Source organism: Chrysemys picta, chromosome 12 (genome assembly GCF_011386835.1).
Source record: "Chrysemys picta bellii isolate R12L10 chromosome 12, ASM1138683v2, whole genome shotgun sequence".
Lineage (NCBI taxonomy): Eukaryota > Metazoa > Chordata > Testudines > Emydidae > Chrysemys > Chrysemys picta.
In genome coordinates, this window is record NC_088802.1 from 49819567 (window position 1) to 49845241 (window position 25675).

A 25675-nucleotide genomic window follows, 5' to 3' on the forward strand; every position below is an offset into this window, starting at 1 on the left:
GGATGCGCATGCGGAGTAGGGGGAGGGGGGAGAGGACTGCTGGGGAGGACGCATGCGCATTTATCTTTATTCTGGTTGGGGAGCGGCAGCCCCTCCTATGGGCGAGGAAGGCGTTTGGTGCTAGGAGGCAGCTCTGCAGGTCTGTGTGGTCCCTCCCTGGGGGTGCTGGGCGCAGACTCCCCTCTCCTTCCGCCACTGATGTACTGTGAGACCTTGGGCAAGTGAGAGCCCTGCTCTGGAGGGGGAGGTTCCCCCTCTCTGACTGGTGGGAGATGCAGGTTCAAATCCTGGTCCCAGAGCTGAGCATCCCCTCACCCCCATTCCAGGGGGAGAGTGAGTTGCTGGGGCCTCAGCGTCTCAGGTTGGCAGCTCTCCTGGTTGTAGCACAGGTTTCCCAACATTTGATGTTTGACTTAAAGCCCCAGCTCCCAGAGAGAAGAATCTCAGCTGCCATTTACAAACGGAGTGTCTAGTTGCAGAGAAACGCTTGAAAAATCTAGCCCAAGAGCAGCCTCAAAGCTCAGAAAAAGGACCCCCCATCTATTTATTTTGTAAACCATCATGATTACTAAGCCTGGCTCATCAGTTTGCAGTGTTTGGCAATACTGATTTGGGCACTCACAACTGAGGCACTTGGAGTTAAAGGGCTCATCTGAAAATTTGTTTAAAGTCATAGTTGGGACTAAAACCCAAACTCTCAGTATCGCTATACAGCTTGCATTGCCTTTCACTAGGGACTGTTCCTTCCTGAATTAACAAATTTTTCCCCTTATTCTTCTCATTCACGCAACTGTTTCAGGCAGATCACTATGCTTTTACAGTTTCAGCCTACCCAGGATGGTATCTGAAGAATGGTCTTTTTGATATATCCTTTCCCTTAGTTTTCTTCCTTTCATAAAGTTTTTTTTCCTTTCTGTGTCTTTGTCACTGAAAAATATCCCCCATGTAAAGTATTTCATATCTCTGGGGAGCAACAAATGCATTTGATATACCGACTATCATATTAAATCAAGTGTAATAATTAGATGAACATACTGTCCTGAGAAATAATCAAACGAGAATTAAGAAAGGGCTGAAGAAAGCTCTTGGTCATCAAGCAATATTTTTCTAGTTTGGTAGCACAAATGTGTTGGAACAAGGCACGCTTCTGAAGAGAATAAAGTTTGAATATTTGCCAGTCAAAGCAAAGCTCAACATGTTTTTTTTTTATTTTGATACAAGTAAATATGATAGTGAGAAGACCTTTTCCTTTCCCCATGGAGGATGATCAGTCTCTACATGGGAAAAGAAGAGAGCATTTAATTGTTGATATTTCTGGTGAGGATGCCAAGAAGGGTGCTCGTTTTGATGGTAGTGTTTACAATATGCAAATTTGCTTGTAGGGAAATGGATTGAGAGCACAAAGCTCATATCACTTATTGAATGATGAGTTTCAGTCAATAGTGATAGAGGCTGGATGCAAACCAAGGTGCTGGAAGAGAAAGTCTCTATAGCCTAGTACAACTGCCTTGAGCTGTTCAGTCCCAGAAAAGATTCTCTTTATTATCGTTAGTATATGGAAATAATACCAGGACACTAAGCTAGAAGCAGAAAAAAAATGATTTCTTGAGAGAACAGGGGGTCTGGAGGTTTTCTTATATCCCTACTGGAATATTCCCACTTTGAGGGAAAGTGCAGCTCTGCTCTGAAAAATGTGTTTGTAAAAATAACTTACAGCATCAGTGGGACACAATAAATGTATCAGATTTTTTCAGGTAACCATCAGCTCTGCAAACATTTTGGGATCTGAAAGCCAAGCAGAGTTTTTTTTAGCTCGTGCATCAACACAAGCAGTAAAGACTGCAGGCTACATGCTACACTCAGCTACACCTGAGCAACCCCATTTTGCTCAAATTATGCCCTGACACCTGTGCAATCCAATTGTTCTATTGTGGGAACATATAAGTGTACCTGAGGCATCATTTGATTCAAGAACTCCTAATACAAGAACAAGGGGCCACCAAATGAAATTAATAGGTAGCAGGTTTAAAACAAACACAAGAAAGTATTTTTCCACGCAATGCACTGTCAACCTCTGGAACTCCTTGCCAGAGGGCGTTGTGAAGGCCAATACTATAACGGGGTTCAAAAGAGCTAGATTCATGGAGGATAGGTCCATCAATGGCTATTAGCCAGGATGGGCAGGAATGGTGTCCCTAGCCTCTGTTTGCCAGAAACTGGGATTGGGTGATGGCATGGATCACTTGATGATAACCTGTCTGTTCATTCCCTTTGGGGCTCCTGCCATTGGCCACTGTCAGAGGACAGGATACTGGGCTTGATGGACCTGTGGTCTGACCCAGTATGGCCGTTATTATGTTCTTACGGTCTTGAATACAATGCGTTTACACAGGTGGCCCAGTTACTAGAAATTAGATGACAACTATGTTGTGGATGTGCAAGCAGACGTGATTCAGTTCACTCTCCTAGAGCTGGGTTGGTTCTACACAGGAATAAAAATCCGTAAAAGTTTACTATTGTCCCTGAAGTGCATTTCAAAAGATTTGGAGGTTCTAAGGGCTAGATTCAAAAAGGCTGAGCATTACAGCACCTACCGTTTACGTGCCATGTTGTCAAATGGAATTCACAGCAATTAGCTAGGCGTCCAGGCTCTCTATTCAATGCTCAGTGAGAGTCAGGTGCCAGAAAAGGGATTCACAAAAGACAGAACACTGAGCTGCCTAAAATAGCCAATAGGAGATGCCAAAGAGAGGGTTGTGGCCTAAGCCTCACATCTCATAGGGAGTTGGAAAGAGATAGGTGCCTCCTTCCATTGGGGATTCACAGCTGTGAACCTTCTCCTGGAGTTAAGGGCCTAACCCAGACTGGCCCTTTCTCAAGAAAAACAGAGGAGGATGTGCTGTCACTGTGCCCCTTTTACTCAATAGCCCAATGGGTAGAGCACTAGGGTGCATGAGATCCAGGTTCAAATCCGCACTCTGCCTGATGTGGAGCAGGTGCGTGAACCTAGATCTTCCACCTCAAAGGTGAATTATAAGCGGAGCTGTTGGGTGATGTCAGGACAAAGGCAGCTGTGCACATGTAGGCACCTAGGGGACTGCACCATTTGAAATATAGGCACTGAGGGAATTCAGACACCTACAGGATTGGGGACATCTGAGCAGAGGTTTTGTGAACATCAGTGGGGCCTAAATGTTGGACCTAGATCCCCTTTGTGAATCAAACCCTAATAATCTCACCCAAATTCAGATTTTAACAAAGCCTCTTGGTTTGTCTCCTAATCTTATGCTGTAAATCACGAGACAATCCTCTGTCTTTTAAAGGTATTTTTATGTGCAGCATTGGAACGGTGCTGAGGAACCATAATAGATTTCAGAACTAATACCTGAAACCATGTGTCAATCACAACACTACTTACTGAACGGCAGTGGCAATAATAATTCTTGCCTATTTACTTCATAGAGATTGAAATAAGGCTTAACCACTTAATGTTTGCAAAGTGCGTTGAAAATGTGGAGCACTATGCAAGTTCTCAATATTATAGTTTTAAAAAGAGTCTTTAAGAATTTCCTGTTTGGAAATTTAAAGGCAGGTGCAATTAACAATGTTTAAGACTCTATTCATAGTCTTGTTTCCATTACAACTTACGCGTATTATCTATCAGACCATTTCTACAGCCATTCATGTGGTCTTATGGATAGCTGATCATGCTAAAGAGGTTTAATTTATATGCAGATTAGCACTAGTACATCAGATAAAAGAAAAGGCTCTTGAAATTTTGCATCCATTCAATAATAGGTTGCTACTTGTAAGAATGCTTGACTTAAATCTGCTTCCCTACCAGATAATTCTTGTTATATAGGATTTTCATAAAGAAAGAGGCAGTAAATTTGTTTCCTTTTTCAAAAGTGCAGCCCAGTCCCATTGACTTTAATGGGAGCAGGAACAGGACCAAGACTGGCAATCAATTCATAAGGTATTTGAATGAAAAACAGAGAGTCTGCATTTCCTAATTCTCAATGTAAAAGCTTGGCAATCTAGTGGTTTTAATACTGTACATATATAGTCAGAACTGGAGATGAAAAATATTCACATGATATTTATTGGATCTGGAAAAGCCCTTTGACCAAGTTACAAGAGAAATCTGGTGTGTATGAGGGAGAAAATGATACCAGAACTTTGTGTGTAGCTTGTTCAAACCATGTATGTATGCGCAACATCAACAGTCAGAACTTTTAGTGGTGCAGCAGATGAACGATGGGTAAAGGGGGAGTGCATCAGGGATCAACACTGAGCCCCTTTTTATTTATCCTTGTCCTGGATACCCACAAAAGCAAGCACCTTGGGGCACGTTGTTTGCAGATGATATTCTATGTAATGAGGAGAAAGATAGTCTAGTAGAGGATCTTGGTAAGGGGAGAGATGTGTTGGAGAGACATGGGCTCAGGATAAGCAGAGGAAAAACAGAGTATATGGTGTATAATTTCAATAATGTGAACACTGAAGAATTATCCTTGAAACTAGATGGGCAATTAGTATTATGACAATTTCGAGTAGCTGTCTATACAACTTACTAATTCTGGTTGGTATTATGAAATTGTTACTATAAAAATTGCTGTATCAGGAAATGTCTAGGTCAGCATATTCACCATTGCTGATAAGCTTTTATGCACGTTCATCCCAGACCATGAACAACAGACGATCCCTAAGGACTATCATCACCTGACTAGGTCTTACCTGGGGAGAACAAAAGAATAATTGCAGCATCCTAGGGGAAACCAGTTCCAATAAACACCATGTAAATGTTTTCTGTCTCCTGTTGTGATTATATATGCACAATATTAAAACCACTAGGTTGCCAAGCTTTAAATTGAGAATTAGGAAATACAGAATCTCTGCTGAAGGTCTGCATTGTAACTTAAATGGCCAACAATTTACAGATGAAAAGGTGAACCTGAGAGTGATGTGTGCTTAATTACCTCAGCCATAATAATAGTGATACTGTGTGGCACCAAAGCACTGGTGAGCATCTTTATTGGGTATCATGAGCACTGAGTGTCCAGCTACAATTTTATTTCCTTGTGTTATCCTATGTATTTCAGGCTTATGTGCAAATGATATGGGGAAATTGCTTTGGTCAGTGAACAAATACCACAGAAATTATATAAATCTGAACCTCATCACATGATATTGACCAGAAGAAAATAGCCACACTTGTAAAGAAGATTGCTTGGTAGTTTATTTACAACAGAATGTAAGGAAAAGTAAGTTATTAACAATAATAAATAACTCAAAAAACAGCAACTAAGCGATATGGATGACAGATATGAGAATAAAATTCTTCTGCTTAGCCTTGCATTGTTTAACATATGGCACATTTCAAAGCTTGGTCCTTCTCTGATGGCAGTGGTACATTCTCTAATGTTAAATGTCATAACTCTAAACCTAAAGCTAGACACTAAGGATTACAGGACATTCAAAGTCACATGGAACTTTCACAGAAATGAAATAAAAACAATTAATCGGTATTAGTGACACCCAAAAACTAGAGGAGATTGTAATTCAATGATCATGCTGTCCATTTAAAGCAAAAACATTGTTAGACTGAATTAGCCTCAAGCATTTTGGAATTTAGACAACTAAATTAAGTCTGAATAATGGCAGCTGAAAAGTTCCTATTGACAAATTCATGTATTCTCTCCTATTGCACTTATAACTCATAAAAAGCGTGTCTGTTCGGCCTATTTTAAATAAGAGAATGTTAAGTTATAGTGCAGCAAATCCCAATGCGTTATTAAAGATTGTTGCTGTTTAATTACCAAATTAAAATCACTGGACAAATAGTCCAGTTTCAAAATATCTATTTAAGCGCCTTATGTTCTTTAATGTTTTTGTATACTACTACTAAAGAATTTGAATTGTGCCCTCAATGGAGCAAAATCATCTCCCAAAATCTTGGTATGATCAAAAAGCAACAGAATAAGATCAAACTATGCCTTTTTGTTGGATTATTTTGTAACCCTTACCTATGTGACCAATCATTACTGTAGTGAATAATCCCATTGAAGTCTATTACTAAAGACTATTCACACAAATAAGAGTGGCAGGACCGGGCCCTTGCAAATTATTATTCAGAGAAATCTCTCTTTTTAATTTAGTAAGTGTTTTACCTGTGTCAGGACTGCAGGATTGAGCCCTCAATTGCCAGCATCATTCTGCAAGGTGTGATTATTCTAGAGGAAATACATATAAAAGTAGGAGCAGAGTGGGGAGAAGCATTTAAAAAAAATCATAAGCCAATTGCCTTATCAGCTTCATTGTGCTCTTCTTGATGATAATTTGTTTGTAGAGCCTCACTATGGTTGTATTATTTAATTCTCCAGTCATGGCAGCAGGGAATAAGGAGGCTACCGAATTATTAAGTAACTTCAGTTTTGCTGCGTTGCATCATACTTTAAAGATGTGCGTAGTACAGTTTTTTTTCCCCACAAAAGAAATCAACATGTGCAAAATACCCTACTTCCTTCCCCTCCCCACAAACATGTCTGAAAATTCTACAGAAGGTATTTTTACATAATCCATTCACAATGAAAATAAACAAAACATTTTCTCAAAACATGTTGCCAGAAAAATATTCTAGATTGCTTTTTTTTATTTTTGTGTATGTGCATAAGGAACATGGTAGAAAATAGCTACCCTGCCATGACAAAAAGAAAATAAAATGACATTGAAAGATTATTTTTGAGAGCATATTTAATGGTAGAAACACTGGGGTAAAACAGATCAGAACACAGGATAGGATGCTTGTGTAACCCGTGAAAAGCATGATGTAGCCTATAGTTCTTTCTCATCCAAAGCAGTGACATTCTATAGATCTTTTTATTTGTCTCCATTAGCACCCACATTGAAGGCAGGTATGGATTGTACTGATCCCCATTTTGGCTAGCAGTGAATTAGAAAAATTAGTTGTCTATTCAGTAAACATTATACTTCTGTAATACAGTACTCGTGAGTGGAGCTCAGAGTTCTAGAATTGCATGCAGAGGCATAGCATTAAGGATTCATTATTTCTCCACTGCATGCTCAGTCAATGCGTTTCTCTTTCCTAAATATCCACCATGCAGCTAATTAACTTGAATCCTCTTAAGATATGTTAATAATGTTCATACATGCCTGATCCCCAAACCTACATACGATAATGATCTTATCCACACAGGATAGGAAGTTTGAGACTTAAATAAAATAAACAAATGAGTAAAGCTGTGTATGCTTTGTCCTAATGATCTGTGTTAAACATTCAGAAGCAAATAAAAGAATATCAACATTTATTTGTATACATGCAGAAATTATGAATACTTAATTAGTACACCCATCTGTTAATTAAAGTCATAAGCCAATGTGGGGTACTTTAGCATTTGATACCTGTGGCATTACACTGGCTAAAAAAAAAAATCACAAATATCAATCACCAGTTAATTTACTAAGCACATGGAATTGCTGGCCTTGAGAGGAAAGGAAAGCAGAACATGGACAATATATGAGATAATGGATGAAGTCATACCATAGGCTAACCTACAAAGAGCTACTGGATTTTATTAGCCATGGGCTTTTAACTTTCAAATACACACATATTTTCAATGTCATCTGACAGTGGAATTCTTCCCCTCCCTCTCCCATTACTAAACCTAGCCCATCAAAATCAGACATTCACCTTAGCATCTACTACTGGACATGGAGCTGTTCGGAAGGTCAAAAGGTTTAAGTCAGTTAAACTTTTCCACAAGCAAAAATCATGCTACCATGCTGGGAAGACGGTACAAACATATCCCGACCCGGGGAATTCTATCGACAAACTGATTCTTCATCATTCAGTGATACTTTAACTCCGTGAGGTCCGTCTCTCTGCTTCACTATGCTTGTTATAACTGATAGTACAAGATACCATCTCAATATGAATATGTGATTCAGATAATATCCACCTTTCACTGGGCATTTCACAATGACTTATTTAAAGTCTACTACAACAACAATGGTGGTAGATGCTGACATTAGTTAAATAGCATCACAGAGGACTAAACACAGTGGTAGCATTGCAAAGGACTAAACCCATTATATGAACGTCAACAAGGAGCCCTGTGACTGGACATCAATAGGAAAGGTTTCTCCATAAGGCTGAATTTTAGAAAGGAAGTGGCTCCTTATTTCCCTATTTTTTTTACTCCTGGCTTGGGGAGAAAATCCCTTTTTTGATTTTTATTCCTGAGACTGAAGGGTGATTTCACTAACAGGCCAGGGATGTTGCTCCCCTTTCCCACATGTTACATTACATGTTATTTAGTTGCCAGATGATCTCTTTATTTTGTGTAAGTCGTGTCTTTCATTACTCTCTCCTTTTAGAGATCAATGGCAAAGTCTGAGATCTGCTTCCTGCTACTGGAGACCGCACTTAGCATGAAAGGACAGGGATAGAGTAAGGGTAAGTCCTCTTTCTCCCTCAGGAAGGCCAGAGGATCCCCATATTTCCCCCCTCAATACCTATGAGCTCTCCTATCACTATCACAATCCTTCTGGCCAGTGAGGACAGGATAGAACTCATCAAATCTGCTCCTTAACTGGCTAAGGTGGCCACTGCTGAATGACTTCTTTTTGTTTGAGGGGTGAATATGCTGCTTCTAAATATTATTATCCCATTAGCCCATGAAGCAAGAAACCTAGACTGGGATCTGAAATTGAATCTGAATATGTAACACTAGGGTTACCATATTTCAACACTGAAAGAAAAGGACACTCCATGGGGGTCCCGCCTCCGCCCCAACTCTGCCCATTCCCCGCCCCAACTCTGCCCTTTCCCCAAAGTCTCCACCCCCTCCCCTGAGCACCCTGCATTCCCCCTCCTCCCTCCCGGGCTCCGGCTGCTGCTGCGGCGCTGGGGAAGTTGCTTCGGCCCCTGCCGCGGTGGAGAGCGGCGGGAGCCGGGAAAGTTGGAGCCCGGGAAGGAGGCAGCTGTGCGCTCGGATGCCGCTGCCGCCTCCTCTGTGCCCCAGCAGACTGGGGGAGTTGTTAGTTTTGCTGCAGCCACTCGCACTCAGGATCCCCCGAGCATCTTTTGCCCGAGCGCTACCGGCAAAACTAAGAACTCCCCCGATCTGCGGGGGCACAGAGACGGCGGGCGGCATCCGAGTGCGCAGCCGCCTCCTCCCCGGGCTCCGGCTGCTGCTGCGCTGGGGAAGTTGCTTTGGCCCCAGGGCACGGTGGAGAGTGGCGGGAGCCGGGAAAGTTGGAGCCCGGGGAGGAGGCGGCTGCATGCTCGGATGCCGCCTGCCGCCTCTGTGCCCCGGCAGATCGGCAGATCGCGGGAGTTGTAAGTTTTGCTTCAGCCACTCGCACTCGGGGTCCCCTTACCATGCCTCCCTATTTTCCTGGACATGTTTGGCTTTTTGGAAATTCCTCCCAGACGGGGATTTGAGGACCAAAAAGCCGGACATGTCCGAGAAAATCCAGACGTATGGTAACCCTATGTAACACATCAGGGCAGAGCAAAGGTCGTGACTGAAGATCTTTAAAGAACTTTCCAATGGTGGACATATAAAAAATGTTTCTTTTCAGAATCTTTACTCCCAGGTGCTGTTCCAAAGCATCATGGCCTAGTTATTCACTATCCATGCTCAACCAACAACTATTCTGCGTCTGGTAAAACACCATAGCATAATATACATTCAGCGCTGATTAGTACAGTGAAATCTGTACAGGAGGCTATCCTTATTAGGCACCCACATGTCTTAAGAGATTGTCCTAAAGTATCCCCAAATGTACTAAATACCATTCTTCCCCACCTTTAGTAGAAGACCTCCCTCCTTAAACTCCAGATTTTTTTACAAACCCTCAAGTGGTTATTTAGGGCCTGAGTCAAAGCCCATTTAAGGCAATGGGAGTCTTCCCACTGGCTTCAGTAGGATTTGGATCAGACCCTGAAAGCTGGTTTCATTGTGATTAGACAGGAGCTCATAGGACTTAAATGAATGACAGGAATGCAATGATGACAGCTTCATTGGGAGCAGACCCTTGCATTATCTGGACTCTTTAAACTATTTAGCTGCTTGTGTTTCCATCTTTTTTATATCTGGAGCAGGGGTTACAAACACCAGCACATACTTGAGAGATCACAAGAGGACTGGGGAGAACTAGTAAAATACAATATAAACAAGAAATGGGTGGAATCTTTTATAAATTCTGTGCAAGGTATAAATAGTTCAATGGCCTTAAAGTCAGTATTATTAATTACAAATGGAGCCTTGGTGCATTGGTTATTTAGTTTTAAAAAGTTTAAAGTTTGTGTTAGCTAGGCCCCAAATCCTGAGTCATATTAAGCAACATCTGAATTTGAATAATTGCTGTTGGTGTTCAAGTATCAATGAGTAGCAGTTCAAAGGTTTATGATTAGACATGATAAGCCTGAGAGTAGAAAAATTTTAGAAATTCCGATATAATAGGAGAAAATTGGATTTTTAACTCTTTAACTTAACCCTGCACCTAAATTGACACTAGTTCCCTTCAGAAATCCTTGTCAGCTTTACTAAATACCTACAGCATTTCCAATCACAATTGCAGGCTATTCTCAGACTATTTAATTTCACATTAATAGCATGTGCCCTATGGCTTTGAGCTTTACTTTGGGAATCAGAATATATGAACTATGTTCTCTCACATGCACTTATTTAAGGATTTTAAGGAACAAGTCTGAGTTAAAGAAATCATCTTTCTAGATTAGTAACATTGTTTAAAAAATCCAAACAAACAACCACACCGAGCTTTGTAAATGTTAAGTTACTCTTGTTCTGGCAGACATGGCTTGTCAGAAGGAAACATGCTAGGTTAAATTTAAAGTGCTTTTTTCTCTGGGTCTGGAAGTGTGAGGGTTTCTGGAGCAGATTTTTTCCGAGGTCGGTCTTTGGGAACTGATAGGAATTCAGGAGCATCTGAGGACAGAGGAGTGGATGGAGCACTAGAAGGAGCACTACGGGTTGACGAAGGCAGGGAAATGTTAGAGATAGATATTGCAGGTGGGAAAATCCCAATTTTCTCATTAGTGGCTTCCTGAGTTGCACGTTCAAATTCTCGGACTTCATCCATTGTCATGTCTTTAATGAGAAGAAAAGAAAGACAAATGGAAAGTTAGAACCATTTCAAAGATGATTTCGGTAGCACCATTGCAGCGATTGCCATCAAAATCAAAACCAAAGGGTGTGTTCTCATCCCAGTGTGAGGATTCATGTATTGAAATTCCACTAGAGTTAATAGGAGCTCTGGCCAAAGTTTTCATAAGAGGTCACTGATTTTAGGTGCTTGGTTTGACACACCATTAGGCCTGATTTTTAAAAGTGCTGAGCACCCATAGCATATTGACCCCCTCTGCAGAAGAGAGTGCTTCATGTCTTACAACAGGAGCTAAGTGTCTCAAATTGGGTATCCAAAAATGAAAGCACACAGAATGAAGGGCCACTTCTGGAAATGTGGGCTCGTGTGGAAGGTCTTCCCCACACAAAAGGCCTCATTCTCCACTGCTTTGAATTCTGTTAAGTTGTTTACACCTGTGGAATTATGAGATCAGAATTGGTAGCATTACACACCTACTTTGCACAAGTGTAAATCATTGCACAAGGTGCAACGTAATGGAGAATCAGGCCCAAAGAATGCTTCCCTGTTACTAGAGAAAGCCTTCTCATGCGGAGGTGCAAATGTATCTGTCACATAGACACTACTGCACAAATCCACAAGAGGGCAGAGTAAGCCCAGAATAACATGTTCCAAACATAGCAATACAATTTTTTTTAAATAAAATCCTAAATCAGGTGTAACTCTTCTAGTTTTTCTGTACAAACTCAGAACTCAGGGCAGGTTCAGCAAAAGTTCAGCAAATCTTTTTTCATACCTAGCATTGCGTTTGGAGTGTCATGCAGGGGTTTATTGCTACAACTCAAAGCAAAATTCAGCTGTTTCAGATGAGTTTCACTTTGAGTTTGTAGGTTAATTTGAAGGAATCTCAGCAAGAAACTTAGTGGATGTAAACCCACCAGAACCAGCACAGAAAACAGGCTCATACAAAGCTCCTGTAAACCAAAATGACTGAGTTTTGCACAGCTCCCGTCCCCAGCACTGTAACATACGTAGTCAGTAAGAAATATGTTTCAAGTACTGTAAAACTTCCTTATAAACATTCTTTGGAGGTTATATTATAAGTGATGATAGATCCATAGGATGCATATTTAAAGAAAGCTCAGGAGAGGGGTTTGTTTGCATTGCTATGATGTATGTCTATATTACTACTACTACTAGGATGCACTTAAGTAAAACTAATCCTTACCCAGAGCTGCAAAGGACTCAGAAATATGTGACTTCATTCTGTCATTTTCTTTTTATTAATAAAGGCCAAATCCTGCCCTGACCATAATGGTAGTTTTGCCTAAGTAAGGGCTGAATAAGCACCACAGGCTTTTTACCAAAAGCCCATAGGGCCAAATCCTGGGGTCTTTAGTCTGAGGCTGATTCTAATCTCACTTACTGGTGTAGGCATCAGGAATAACTCTGAAAAGTCAGTGGGAATTCACCAATGTAAATCTAGAATTGCGCCTGTGCAAATTTGGTGTAAGAATCAGGCCCTCACTGTTTACTGAGAGAAAGTCCTTCTGAAGTCATTGGAAGCTTTGATGAATAAGGACTGAGTAAGGACTTCAGGATATAGCCCTTAACGACTAGCCCGGACATTGTTATTTGGGAAAAGCTGTTATTCACTCCCATGGGATTTTGACCTGACTAGAGATGCCAGAAATACCAACATTTTAAAACAGAAATGTCACTGTATCTCCTTTCAGGCTCCTAGTTTGTAGCTTATCAAGGGCAACACTGCAAATGATCTTGAAGACAAGTGGAAAACCCAGTTAGCCTTTTTCTTAGTGGTACAATTTCAGCAGCCCCACAGAACTTTTCCACTCCCCATGTTCCTGGCTGTTTGACTAAAAATGACATTTGAACACTGACATGGCTTTGAAACAATCAGAATAATTGGATGCCAAACCTGACATTGCTTGATCGTGCTCCTACTAATATTCCTCTTTGTGCACCCAACAGAACTTTGAGGATTTTGTTCTCCTGGAAGAAGGGGAGTTATGAACCTGACCCTATCCTGTCATAGCTCAGTGGGCGTTTGGGATGCAAAAAATGCAGGATTACACTCTACAGCGAGTGATTCCGATTCCACTGAATGTCAAACCTCCCGTTAACTTCAGTGGCAGCAGGATCATGCTTAAAGAAGGCCATTCTTCTTTGATTTGTGAGTGCACATTAGGCGAGGGTGGGCAATATGTTTTAAAAAACTACATACACTTGATTTGGCATGGCTCTCTATTTCATCCACAGTAGATGAATGTTGATTGCAAACTTTAATGTTGGTTTTTTCATGCATATTTTTCTCGAATTCTCGAACATCATCCATAGTCATATCTGCAAAAAGTTCAAAACGTTGGCATTTTCCATTAATTCACTGCAAACTTTAATAAAAAGGAAGGTGCGAGGGATAGATGGTCTTTCAGCAGAAGCCAAAGAAGGTTTAAAAAAAAAAAAAGCAGGGAGCCAACTACCTTTATGAAAGGTGACTCATAAAGGTAGTTAAACCAGCCAAGGAAGGTGTAGGAAGGTTACGTCAAAGGGAGTCATAGAACAGGGAGGAGTGGAAAACGTTTAGGAGTATCTATGTGAAGTGAGCTAGGCAAAAAGTGTTGGAGTGCAGGCTTTTCTACAGGAAAGATCTTCTAAAATGACTTTAGAGGATCCTCCGCACTAACTGACAGATATTAAGAAATATAAGGATTTACTTACCTTTCTAGGAACTTTCTAAGAGAATTCTATAGCATTATCTTTAAGATTGCATGGTATGTTTCAAACTAAAAAGCAATCTTCACTGCTGAAGCATACAGCTGCAGTTTCAGAAGCTAACACACAATCACCATGCTGAATGGTTTACCAGTCAATACCAGTAATAATTTTGTAGCCTCAGACCCTTGGAAAGATTATATAAGTCTGACGATTCAGGCCAATCCTGAACGTCAGGAAAAGATATAATTGTGTGGGTATGTCCGACATTGTTAGCATACAGCTATGAAATAAAATGGTATGGGATGGAATTGCAATACATGGAAAGTCTGTTGAACGTTTTCTGCCCAACTTGTATGATTTAAATTTTACTTTATTAGAGCACTATACTTTCATATTTCCATATGTACCATTTCCAATAAAGAGATGATCACTGAAGTTTAGACAGGAGTTACAGAGAATGTAGCAATTTATCACCTGGTCAGTAATTAACTTGAGTAGAAATTGGATTTGGGCTCTTGCTGCTCAAATTTTTCTCAAGTGTTTTGTGTGTCATTTGGATTTATGACTTGCCATTTGTTATATGGTACGAGACTCTTGCTTTATTTAACAAGAGCATGCTTTTAAGGAGATGCAGCACTTATGCTGTTATATCCGCAACGGAGTACAATACTTGATAATGTTTTCACCCTTAGTGGATCCTTTCTCAGTGAGAATGAAGGACTGCTTAGCACTGATCAAAATGAAACATATGGAATAACTTTAAATGACCCATTCATTTAACCTACGCTTTTTCCTATTACCAGAAATGAAAAAGAAATTAATAAACAATGTAAATAGCATGCTAAAAAGCATTTTTGCCAAGCAAAGAATATGCTCTTTATTAGTAAAGTTTTGAGTTAACAATACAGTGAAGAAATTAGTTTTAATTCATGATAAAGCTAAATACATTTCAGTAAAATCAGTGATAACACACATTAATATTAGAGTCAGTAAAATCTGCTATTTTCCTTTCTAGTAGTTGAGTCTTATAAACAGTGGGCCAAATCCTCAGCTGGTATAAATTGGTGTAGCCCCATCAAACTCATTTGTCTCTTTTGAACTAACTTATACCATTTTAGGATCTAGCCCAAAGGTTTTAGCTTTAAAATAACACATTCATTGAAGGGACACTGTCAGTTTAAAATTTATATTTTTGAAAAACTTTTCCTTCCTTTTGTTACTAGTAATAGTGAAAGAACTTTAAAAATTTAAATGTACTTTTTACCATATTATATGATTGTTTACTTGTGCATTTTACTCAGTTTGGTCAGTGAACCAGTCACTGTCCAGTCAATTTCACTTGCAGATTCTCATGCTTTAGTACAATTCTGCAATATTTGGATTGCAAATAGTGCAGGGGAATATTTAAATTCTCCTCCAGGCTTATTTAATATTTTTAAAATAAAACTTTCCTACTAATATCCTAGATTTTGGGCCTAACCTGCCTGACAGAGTCCCTTTAAAAACATACTACATGGTATCATAAAAACTCTGGTACCGAAAGTGAAAACCTAAATGATAACCATGCACATTAATAATTTGCTTATTTGTGCAAACAGTCTTTTTTTGAGAGGGTGGTTTTGGGGGTAGGGTACGGAAATATGTGGTTACATTTTTTCCCCTTGGTTTTTCTTTTTTAACTTTTGAGTATGTGCTTAAGTGCTTTGCTGAACAGGAAGGGATTACTCACATACTTAATGCACACACTTACATGTTTACCTGAACTAGGGCACCAAGGCTGGTGTTTTCCAAATCCTATTGATAGAAACTCTCAGTGACAATCTCACCCACATTCACCCACAACTGTGGGTGCAGCTGAACCAACATAAATACAAATTTTCCACTTCTAATGGCTATCCTTCAGGCATGATTTCTGATACAGATCCTGTACTATGCCTGATTCTGGAGTCCTAATTTAGGCTTAAAGCTCCTTTTGAAGTAAAAAACCCACATCCTCAGAGGGTGTATACTGATGTTGCGCCATTAAAATTAATGGCCTTACGCTGATTCACTCAAACTGAGGACCTGGCCCTGGAAAGTTCTGGCTGTGTAAAAACTGCAAGATTGTTTTCTGTCATGCACCAGTCTTTGAGCTTGTGCTAGAATGGTATGCTGTAGTTTAAACAAAGCTAACCAGATTCTAATTTTTCTTCCTTTTGTTTTAAAAAGAGGATAAATTTCAGAGAGCACAGAAACAGATGGGCTGGCCTTAGTAGGGACCTACTAATCACTATGTGGGCTTGATCCTGAAAGCTGCTGTGCATGCCAGCCCTGATCCTGAAAAGCCCTTAAGCATATAAGTAATCCCACTGAAGTCAATGGGATTACTCATATGCGTAAAGCTAAGCATTTATTTAAGTGTCTTGCTGTATCCGGGCTAGAGAGGTCATTCAAAAAATTACTGGACTGATCCCATATATGGGGGTGGCAGGGGGAGGGGATGGAGATATGTGGATCTGCAAAGGTAAAAGTCCTCAAACAAGAATTTAAAGCTAGATGCTTCCTTTCATCATATGGTGTAGCTCCATCTTCCACATCTCAGCACTATCTGAGATTAGACAGGAGATGGAATCTGAATGCCGTGAGCTGAAAAATACACCATCCCATGCATTAGATTACTATAGTTTTGCCAATGGGAATTGGGTTTACCTAGTATCTAATAATCCACGTGTGATTCAGGAACAATGAAGAGAGGTAAAAATGAATCCACAAACTGCAGATTTAATTTGACAGTTAAGAGTGTCATTATATTCCAGAGAGAGGTGTGTTCTGTGCAAAGAATGAGGAGTCTGGATCTGGCTAGCTATCAATGCATTGTTAATGGCCCATCACATCAGTATCCCTATAGCACCTGGAAATGATGGGTGCTAATTCTGGCTCAGACACTAACTCTTCCTGTGGTCAGCTCACTTAACCTCTCCCGCTTCGTTGTCTGATCTGTAAAATGCAGATACATTTCATAGTCTGTTAGGAGGATTAATGTTTGCTTTGAAGATTATAAACCCTAAGCAGTGTTATCCAAGTTCTTCTGAATCTTGTAGCTCTCTTCTGTTGTATTTGCTGATTCCCTCCTTTATTTTGGAGTGATTTCTTCTTTTGTGTCACTAATATACAAGTGAGCCCAACTTATCTTAATTATGATCTTTGTGGCAATCTGCTTGTCTCCTTCCTCTCCCTCCTGAATTGTCTTCTCTTGCCCCCAAGATATTATGACTCAAATATCTCCCTGCTTATTCCATACATTTGACTTCATATATTACTCTTGTGTGTGGTATTTTATCAAGCGCTTTCTTGATGTCCAAGTAAATCACAGCCTCCCACTGATATTTCTTTGTGTCACTCGAGTGAATACCATCCAATTTGTTAGGCCTGACCTTTGTGTGAATTCAGGCTGCTCTATCTTTATTCAAACTCTGTCGCTCAAAGTTTTCTTCTGTTCCTTCTTTGATTAGTGCATCAAGTCATGCAGAAAGATCAATTAGGGCTTATGAAAGGCAAATTGAACTCCAGTGTTATGGAAATCGTTAAATCTTATAAGAAACATGAACACAAGTGGACTAGTTCAAAGAAATAAATGAAAGACTGGAATTTGAAAAACACCTAAAGTGAACTGGAAAATATATCACCTTCTAAGTCTGGGGCGGGCAAACTTTTTGGCCTGAGGGCCACATCGGGGTTCCAAAACTGTATGGAGGACGGGTAGGGAAGTTCTGTGCCTCACCAAATAGCCTAGCCCCTGCCCCATCTCCGCCCCACCCAGTTCCCGCCCCCTGACTGTCCCCCTCAGAACCTCCGACCCATCCAACTCCCCCTGCTCCTTGTCCCCTGACCGCCCCCTCCCGGGACCCCCCTACCCCTAACCGCCCCCCAGGACCCTCCCGCCTATCCAATCCCCCTGCTCCCTGTCCCCTGACTGCCCTGCCCCCTATCCACACCCCCACCCTCTGAAAGGCCGCCCTGGACTCCCTGCCCCTTATCCAACCCCCTCGCTCCCCGCCCCCTTACCATGCTGCTCAGAGCAGCAGGACTGGCAGCTGCGCTGCTCGGCCGGAGCCAGCCCCGCTGCCGCACTGCCCAGCAGGAGCTTGCAGCCCCGCCCCGGCGAGCTGAGACTGCGGGGGAGGGGGGACACCAGGGGAGGGGCTGGGGGCTAGCCTCCCCAGCCAGGAGCTCAAGGGCTGGGCAGGACAGGGAATTTGCCCACCTCTGTTCTAAGTTGTTCTTCCCCACTTCAGAAACAAGTAGCATAGGTATGTTCTCGGCAGGGCAAAAAGAACTAGTATCTATAAAAGGTCGTTGTTCTGATGAATGCATACAAGTACTTCACATTGACTTGAGGGAAGACAGTGCAAGATAAAGAGTAAGCCCCACATTATAGGTAAGAAATGAGAAAAAACAGATGTGTACGTTATTGTCATATCTACAGTACAAGCAGCAAATTGGTACATTGTTTTTTTTTCAGCACAGCTGCAATGGTTTATTCATTTTGAGTCTGTCCTCTCTTCTGAACAATGTACAAGAACGTGAATTTATTGACTGAAAAACAATTCACTTGAAAATTTAGACTCAGTACTATAGAATACCATCATAGTTATAAATATGGATTTAGCCAGCACTTTTCATTGACATGCATGGTTCTTTATTTCCAGGCACGCTTTGCCAGAAAACTATAAAAAGAGATCTGAAAAAACAATCTCAAGGTGCAGGCATGAAAATTCAGAGGAAGGCAAGACTCGAGATTTTTAGCTAGCTCTGAATTCTCATTTGGAACAAAAATAATAAGAAGCAAATTCTGTGTCCCATTGTGAATTCATACTAGAACATTTGATTTTGTTCATTTTATTCAGCTTTGTAAATGTAATGAGCTAAATTCATCCCCGGTGTGACACCACTGACTCCAGCAAATTTACATCAAGGATTAATTTGGTCCAACTTTTTAAAATGATGGCTTAACCAGTGCTTTACTCCTCTACTTTTCAGCATGACAGGACTCTCTTGTGTAATTTACATTTAACTGGCATTTGTTAGCTTGGATTTCTTGTTGTGCAGTGGGACCCTGTGGGCACATGTGCTGTGGAGGGTGGGAGTAGAGGAAAGGGACACATAGGCCTCCCTGGCCAAAGATGATTAGGGAAGATCTAAAAATGAAGGATCTCAACACCTACAGCAGCCGGTAACCCAGGCAAACTATGCCCTTGGAAGCATTGCAGGGATAAGATCTTCATGAGCATGTGCTCTTCTGGACTCATCCTCCAATGCATAGACTCATGATCTGTCAAGTAAATCTTATTTCTCAAGCAGGCATGTTCTATGGCTTCAGGGAGAGAAATCTTACTCCTTTTCATGAATAGGTTCTATTGATTCCCTTGTACAGTACTTCAGATTGATAGTCTACCAAAGCCCGTTTCACACTGTTGTCATTTTTTGAAGATCAAGACACTGATCATATTTTGCAATCTTCTGCATCAATAGGGGTATCTTTTTGATGTAAAAATTTATATTCTTCTCCTTGGCAACTGAACAGTCAGAATATGCCCCTTTTGCCCCGGTGTAAGAGCATATAATGGAGCTAAATACACATAATGTGGAAGCAAGGACTATCCAAAGCATAGGTGGACTCTTCTGAAGTTGTTCTCCTGGCATAAGTTAAATCCCCCAGAAATGATGCATTACACACTGGCTAAAGTTGTTTCTCTGAAGCTGATTCCCATATAAATGAATCCATTCACATTCTCTTATGTAATGGGAGCAGAGGAATTCCTCAGTCTCTATTTGCAATTTGTGCTGAAGGTCATCACTAGCCAAAACACTGGCAGATACAACTATGTGGTCATGCAACTTGGATGTTCTTCTTGAGCATATTGCACAAAAAATGTCCATAGAAATGCCCTCTACATAGTGTATGAACAAAAATGAAAAACAAGGAGCTGAAAATAATGACTTAATTTTTGTTTAATTGTCTACATTGAGCCAAACATATAAAAATACAACCCAAGTGTTTCAGCAGTGTCTTCCCCACTCTGCTTATGTAAATCAAGTATTTGTGAGTGGGACCTATTGCATAAACAGTGTTAAACATTTTAAGCAACAGTCCAAGCTACTGAAGGAACAACAAAATATGCATCAAGTTGCTTGTTACTATTTATCTATCCAGGAAACAAGATAAAACAGGAGATAGAATAAAAGCAACACATGGAATCACTATAAACCATAGCCTAAGGAAACAAAAGAGTATGAATTTCATTAGAAAAGAAACCTGAAAGTCAGAGATAAGCTAAACTAATATTGGGAAGTGGTTATTTTCATTTGTAGCTAGGGGACACTGTCTGAACACAGATACTGTGTCTTTTACAAAACTTATGGATACTGATCATGGAATACGGATTTGTGGAAGTGTGGGACATACACCGTATGAGGACGTAAAGCTTGTTCTCATTTGATTAAAGATGCAGAATCCTCTTACTAGTTTATGAGTGTCCCTAAATTAAAAAACACAGAGGAAAAATAAAAAGATCCATTTCCAGTCTGCCAGCATTATTATGGCCTCTATACCACAGCACATATTTCCTTGTGCTTTATCAAATCTGTACAATAAAATAAGTTGTGATTTTAAAAGGAAATTCTTCTCTAATTTCTAATAATCAGTAGCCCAGATTATTGCCAGATCTTTATCTGGTGTAAATTGGTATACTTCCACTGAAGTCAAAATAGCTATTCCACTTTACACCAACTGAAGATTTTTGATTGGACTTCTAGGTAACAGAATATTTCTGAGCACTGAAGAGAGATAAACATCATATCTGCACTATTGAGATTATACTGGCATAGCTATACCTGCATAGCCCCATTGTGTAGACGCAGCCTACGCTGACAGAAGGTTAGGAACACCACCTCCCCAAATGAAGGTAGGGCTTGTCTACACTTGAAACACTAAAGTGCCACAGTTGAATTGCTGCAGCTGCACAGCTGTAGTGCTTCAGTGTAGACACTACCTATGCTGACAGAAGGGGTTCTCCCATCGGTGTAGATAATCCACCACCCCATCAACAAAATACTGTCTACACTGGCGGTTAGGTTGGCTTAACTGTGCTGCTCAGAGGTGGATTTTTCACACTCCTGAGCAACGAAGTTAAGCCAGCTTAATTTTCTAGTGTAGACCAGAGGCAGATCTACACTACAAATTTACAGTGGCATAGCTGCACTGTGTAGCATGTCTGATGAAGATGCTCTAAGTCAATGGGGGAGAGCTCTCCCATTGGCTTAATAACTTCCACTTCTACGAGAGGTCATAGGTATGTCAGCCGGAGAAGCTCTCCTGCTGATATAGTGCTGTCTACACGGGGGGTTAAGGTCACTATAATTTTTTCAACACCCCTGAGCGACATACTTATATTGAAGTAAGTATGTTGTGTAGACCAAGCCCAAGTCTTAGCTATGTCGATGGAGGCCCTTTTCCATCGACATAGCTGTGTCTACAACGGGGGAAATCTGCTGATCGGGGTGTGGTTTTTTCACATGCCTACCTGACGTAGCTGTGCTGAGATAACTTTTCAGTGTAGACCAGGCCTTAGAATCTCTCAAGATTATTCATGAAAAGTTTAAGGCAGTATTCCCTTGAACCTCAAGGTGGTTTTATCTATCTTTGTCTCTTTTAAATAAATTGATAGAATTGCAATTCTAGATTACAAGAATGTTTTAGAAACTGATCTACAAATATCTGGGATAATACATACCCTTTATTGAAATAGTATGTATATGGCAAAATACCTGTGTGTTTATTGTGCAATAACATGTCATCAACTAGATGTTGAAATTACCCTGTAAAATTCAAAGTGCCCATTTCTACAGCTGAAGCATGGATTCCGTGGGAGTTGTGTATGCAGCCACTGTTGAATCAGAGCCTGTGGGTTTTCAATTGGAGCTATTACATTTATATTTGTTTTTCAAACAGGAACTTTTAGTTCTGGTTTTTATTACATTTTATATTAATAGTTTAAAACCCATCCTGAAAAGCTGAAATTGTGTTGGAAATAACATGGGCCAAGACCTTGGAGGTTGGAGATGATTGCACATTAGTGCTATGAAAGCAGCATTAATATGGGCTTGTATTCAAACCTATGCACTTTCATGTAGATTTTTTCATAGAATATCAGGGTTGGAAGGGACCTCAGGAGGTCATCTAGTCCAACTCCCTGCTCAAGGCAGGACCAATCCCCAGACAGATTTTTACCCCAGTTCCTCAAATGACTCCCTCAAGGATTAAGCTCACAACCCTGGGTTTAGCAGGCCAATGCTCAAAGCACTGAGCTATCCCTCCCCGCAATTATTATTATCTTGACAGGGGCAGCACTAAACTGCCGAAAATGTGGTGTGTCTGGAACTGTGGCATATGCTCTAAAATACATGGACCATACACCCTGCTCCCACCTCCTGAATGCACCTTCCCCACCAGTGGCTACTGTGGCATAAGCTTACGTGTAGAGTGAGGGGTGAAATAAGACCCTATATATGTTGGGCCTCATCCAACGTCCATTAAAGCCAATAGGAGTCTTTCAATTTATTTCAATGGGTTTTCCATCAGGCCCTTTCCAAGGCTATTTTGTAAGTTAATTTTGTGAAGATGACTTACCATACCACTCATCAACCCATGCAAAAGCCTGTCGGTGACCAATCATTAATATATCTCTGACCACCTGTGAAATAAGGAAAAAAAAGGTTTTAAGTATCTTGTGTAGTAAAACATTATAGAAAAATAAACTATAGTAACATCATGGTCTCTCTATAGGGTAGAAGGACAAACACCCTGAACTTTGAGACTCTACACTGATCTATGGTGACATACACAAGAAGGGGACATTTGGGAACTGTACAACGAATATATTAATATTTGGGCAAATAGACTGGAACTCCTTTCCCTTCTATCTTAAAATGGAACCTGTTAATTCTTTTCACACATGAGAGGTCAATAACCTTCCAAAATCCTACCAATGTCTGGACATTAAAATACCTGGAGAAGACCATTTGATAATTGTATCATTAAATTAATAAATATTTGGACAAGTGGAATGTATAACTTTCCCACCACTTGTAAAAGCTGTAAGATAACCTGGATGTTATTATTCTGTGAAGGTTACTCATTTCTAATTACAGATTTTTAAAAAAATCTTTGAAAAAAATATAATATACAAAACTTTGGTAGGAGAATATATAGAAAATCCTATCCAAATTATGAAAAATTCAGGCATTTTTCAATAAAAAAGAGATTGAATTTGCAGAATAGGAGAAGTGTTTGCAACTGTGACTTTATCATCTTGGAACTCTGTACATGCCCTGAGATATCTGGTTTGAGAAGAAGGACCCACACATCCAGTAAAAATGAACAATAATATACACTTCAGAGTGAAGCATGCTAAACGTCAGGAAATCAAATGAATGGTGCAAAAGGCATCAGAACTATTGCAGTAAGTCCAACGCAGTTGTGTAGAAACTGCCATTCAGGGATATCTTAATATTACGCTAACGGTCCAATTCTGATCTCACTTACACTGGTTTCTTACTGGTGTAACATTGTGACTTCAGAGGAGACACTCTTGATTTACATCAGTGAGACTGAGGTTAGAATGAGACTCTAAATCTAAGGAGTGGGCTGAGACTGCCACGGTTTTTGTTCTTAGTATTATGAAATTGGCAGATTAGCATAATGAGAATTTAATGAGCTTTTACTGCATCCAGATAGCTAACCATTAAAGCCAATAGAGCTGTCAAACTGAAGTACCTGTTTGGCCTCACGTTCTGCTCTCTCAGTACATTGGGAGTAGCTACACTGATGTCAATGGTGTAAAATCAGAGTGAGTGAGGTCAGAGTCAGACCCACAGTGTTTCTTTAATTGTGGTAACATTAAATGAACTGCTGATAAAGTGCAATACAGACTTTAAAAGCTTCAAGTAATGAAATGACAGGAAAAAAAAATTTCAGTCTAGAAACATTGTATTGTATTCATCTAACAGTTCAGAATTGTTATGATAAAGCTGTTGTCATTGGCACAAATATTATTTTACCAGCAATGGAGGTCTCTTGGGAAAGGATGTTGTTAGTTCTGCCCACATAAGGATCACAGCATTGGAGATGTTATTGCTAGCTGTACTCAGAGATGGGCGAAAAACTAAGCCTTGGATCTGAATAACTCGAGCCTTTGGGGAAGTTTGTATCCAGAGATTAATTTTACAGCTGGGCCTCTTCTCTTTAATTGACAGACGAAACCCCCAGATCCAATCGCCCTTGAATGTTAAGGAGGTTTGGAACCAGATATAAACCTGAACTCCCTGGCTCAGACCCATCTCTAGTCCTATTCATGTGCAGGTCAGGATAATGCTCTAGTTCCACTTGTGCTCTAGCCCTTCTCCTGTGCAGGATAACAGCATCACTGACCTTATGTACAAATTGTTCTACTCTAGTTTGAAGTCCCCAGACTTCAAATTTCACAGTCACCAGTTTGTAGGAGCACATGATCGGCTGGTGTGTCTCCCTCCAGCCTTCTTTTAAGAGGCCTCTCCCCGTCTTCTCTGACTTGAAATGTTTAGGATCCTGCAAAGCAAGGAGAACCACGATTGAAAAACCTTGGCTGAAAAGTCCCCATTTGTTAGCTTGTTAATGCATCTGTTTTAAGGCACAGTGGAATCATGCTAATAAACACTAAGTAAAAATAACACAATTTGCTAAATGAATGGCAGGATATAAGAAGATACATGAGGCCAAATACTAGTCTGTTACCCAACTGCCAGTGCACTGATAGGAGCAGTAGAAACTTGGCGATGCTGTGAAGCTCATTTGGCACAAAAGACATTGTGCCTTGGCAGGGCATGATGCTACAGGTCATTCTAGTACAATGCATTATGAGGCACTGTTTATTGCTCAAGGAGCAACAGGTCTATTTCCAATGAGACCTGCTAGTGTATTCTATATTGGCAGCATACATACACAACTGACTGTGGTCCAGCCACACCTCTATTCCTGAAAACCATCTTTCTTTTGGTATATCACACCCACAGAACATGGCAGATCTGCCAGCACACTCTTGTGGGTTATCGAAGGGTGTCAGCTGGACAGCCCCTTTGCATGCATCACTACTGCTGAGAAGATCTGTGGCTGACTGTACTCTTCCTCTTCCATACCCACTGCAGAAGTTAGCTCAGTGTAATGCACTAAAGTGAAAATGCAGGGAATTGCTCAACCTGGAGTAGCAAGGGAGCCAGATGGGTTGACTCCTGTTGAATCTCATCCTTAGCTATAAACCAATTAACTATTGGAAGTTTAAAGTAAATGTAATGGCAGGGGAAAATATCCAACGTGTTTTTTTTTAAAATTACAAAAACTCTCGTACAGATCATGTATAAAGAAACTAGAGAAGGGAAAGCAGAGATTCCTTTGTGCTGTATGTCTGCACTTTAGAGCTGGCATGCTAAAAATAAAATGTGTAGTTGTGACAGTGCAAGTGGCAGGAAGGGCTGGCTGCCCCAAGTATGTACCTGTCTGAGACACTGGGCACATACTCATGTTGGCTAGTGCCTTCTGCCATTCACATAGCTCAATCAGTTAGCATGGGTAGATCTCCTCGATTTGGGAAGTACACCCCCCAGTTTGAAGACACTGTATACGTAAATCCTGCCTGTATTTTATTTTGGGACCGTCTCTGCACATCATTTGGATGGAAAATAAACAGAAAAAAGTCAAGGGTAAAAAACAAAAAACAAAAACAACAACACAGCC

At 40.5% G+C, this 25675-nt stretch overlaps 1 protein-coding gene and 1 long non-coding RNA gene across 2 annotated transcripts in view; one reads left to right on the plus strand and one right to left on the minus strand.

Moving 5' to 3' along the window:
* Positions 1 to 16: 16 nt before the first annotated feature.
* Positions 17 to 25675, plus strand: part of LOC101947981 (uncharacterized) — a 58556-nt gene continuing 32897 nt past the window's right edge. The window contains exons 1-2 of the long non-coding RNA XR_002888758.3: positions 17 to 139; positions 8398 to 8476. This is a non-coding gene — a long non-coding RNA (uncharacterized LOC101947981). The remainder of the gene's footprint in view (positions 140 to 8397; positions 8477 to 25675) is intronic.
* PITPNC1 (phosphatidylinositol transfer protein cytoplasmic 1) overlaps positions 10998 to 25675 on the minus strand; it is a 188357-nt gene continuing 173679 nt past the window's right edge. Inside the window, exons 7-10 of the mRNA XM_042841002.2 lie at positions 24338 to 24493; positions 22538 to 22601; positions 13379 to 13497; positions 10998 to 11138 (exon numbers count right to left, since the gene is read on the minus strand). Coding sequence (XP_042696936.2) covers positions 11133 to 11138; positions 13379 to 13497; positions 22538 to 22601; positions 24338 to 24493 — 345 coding nt within the window. The 3' untranslated portion in view covers positions 10998 to 11132. The remainder of the gene's footprint in view (positions 11139 to 13378; positions 13498 to 22537; positions 22602 to 24337; positions 24494 to 25675) is intronic.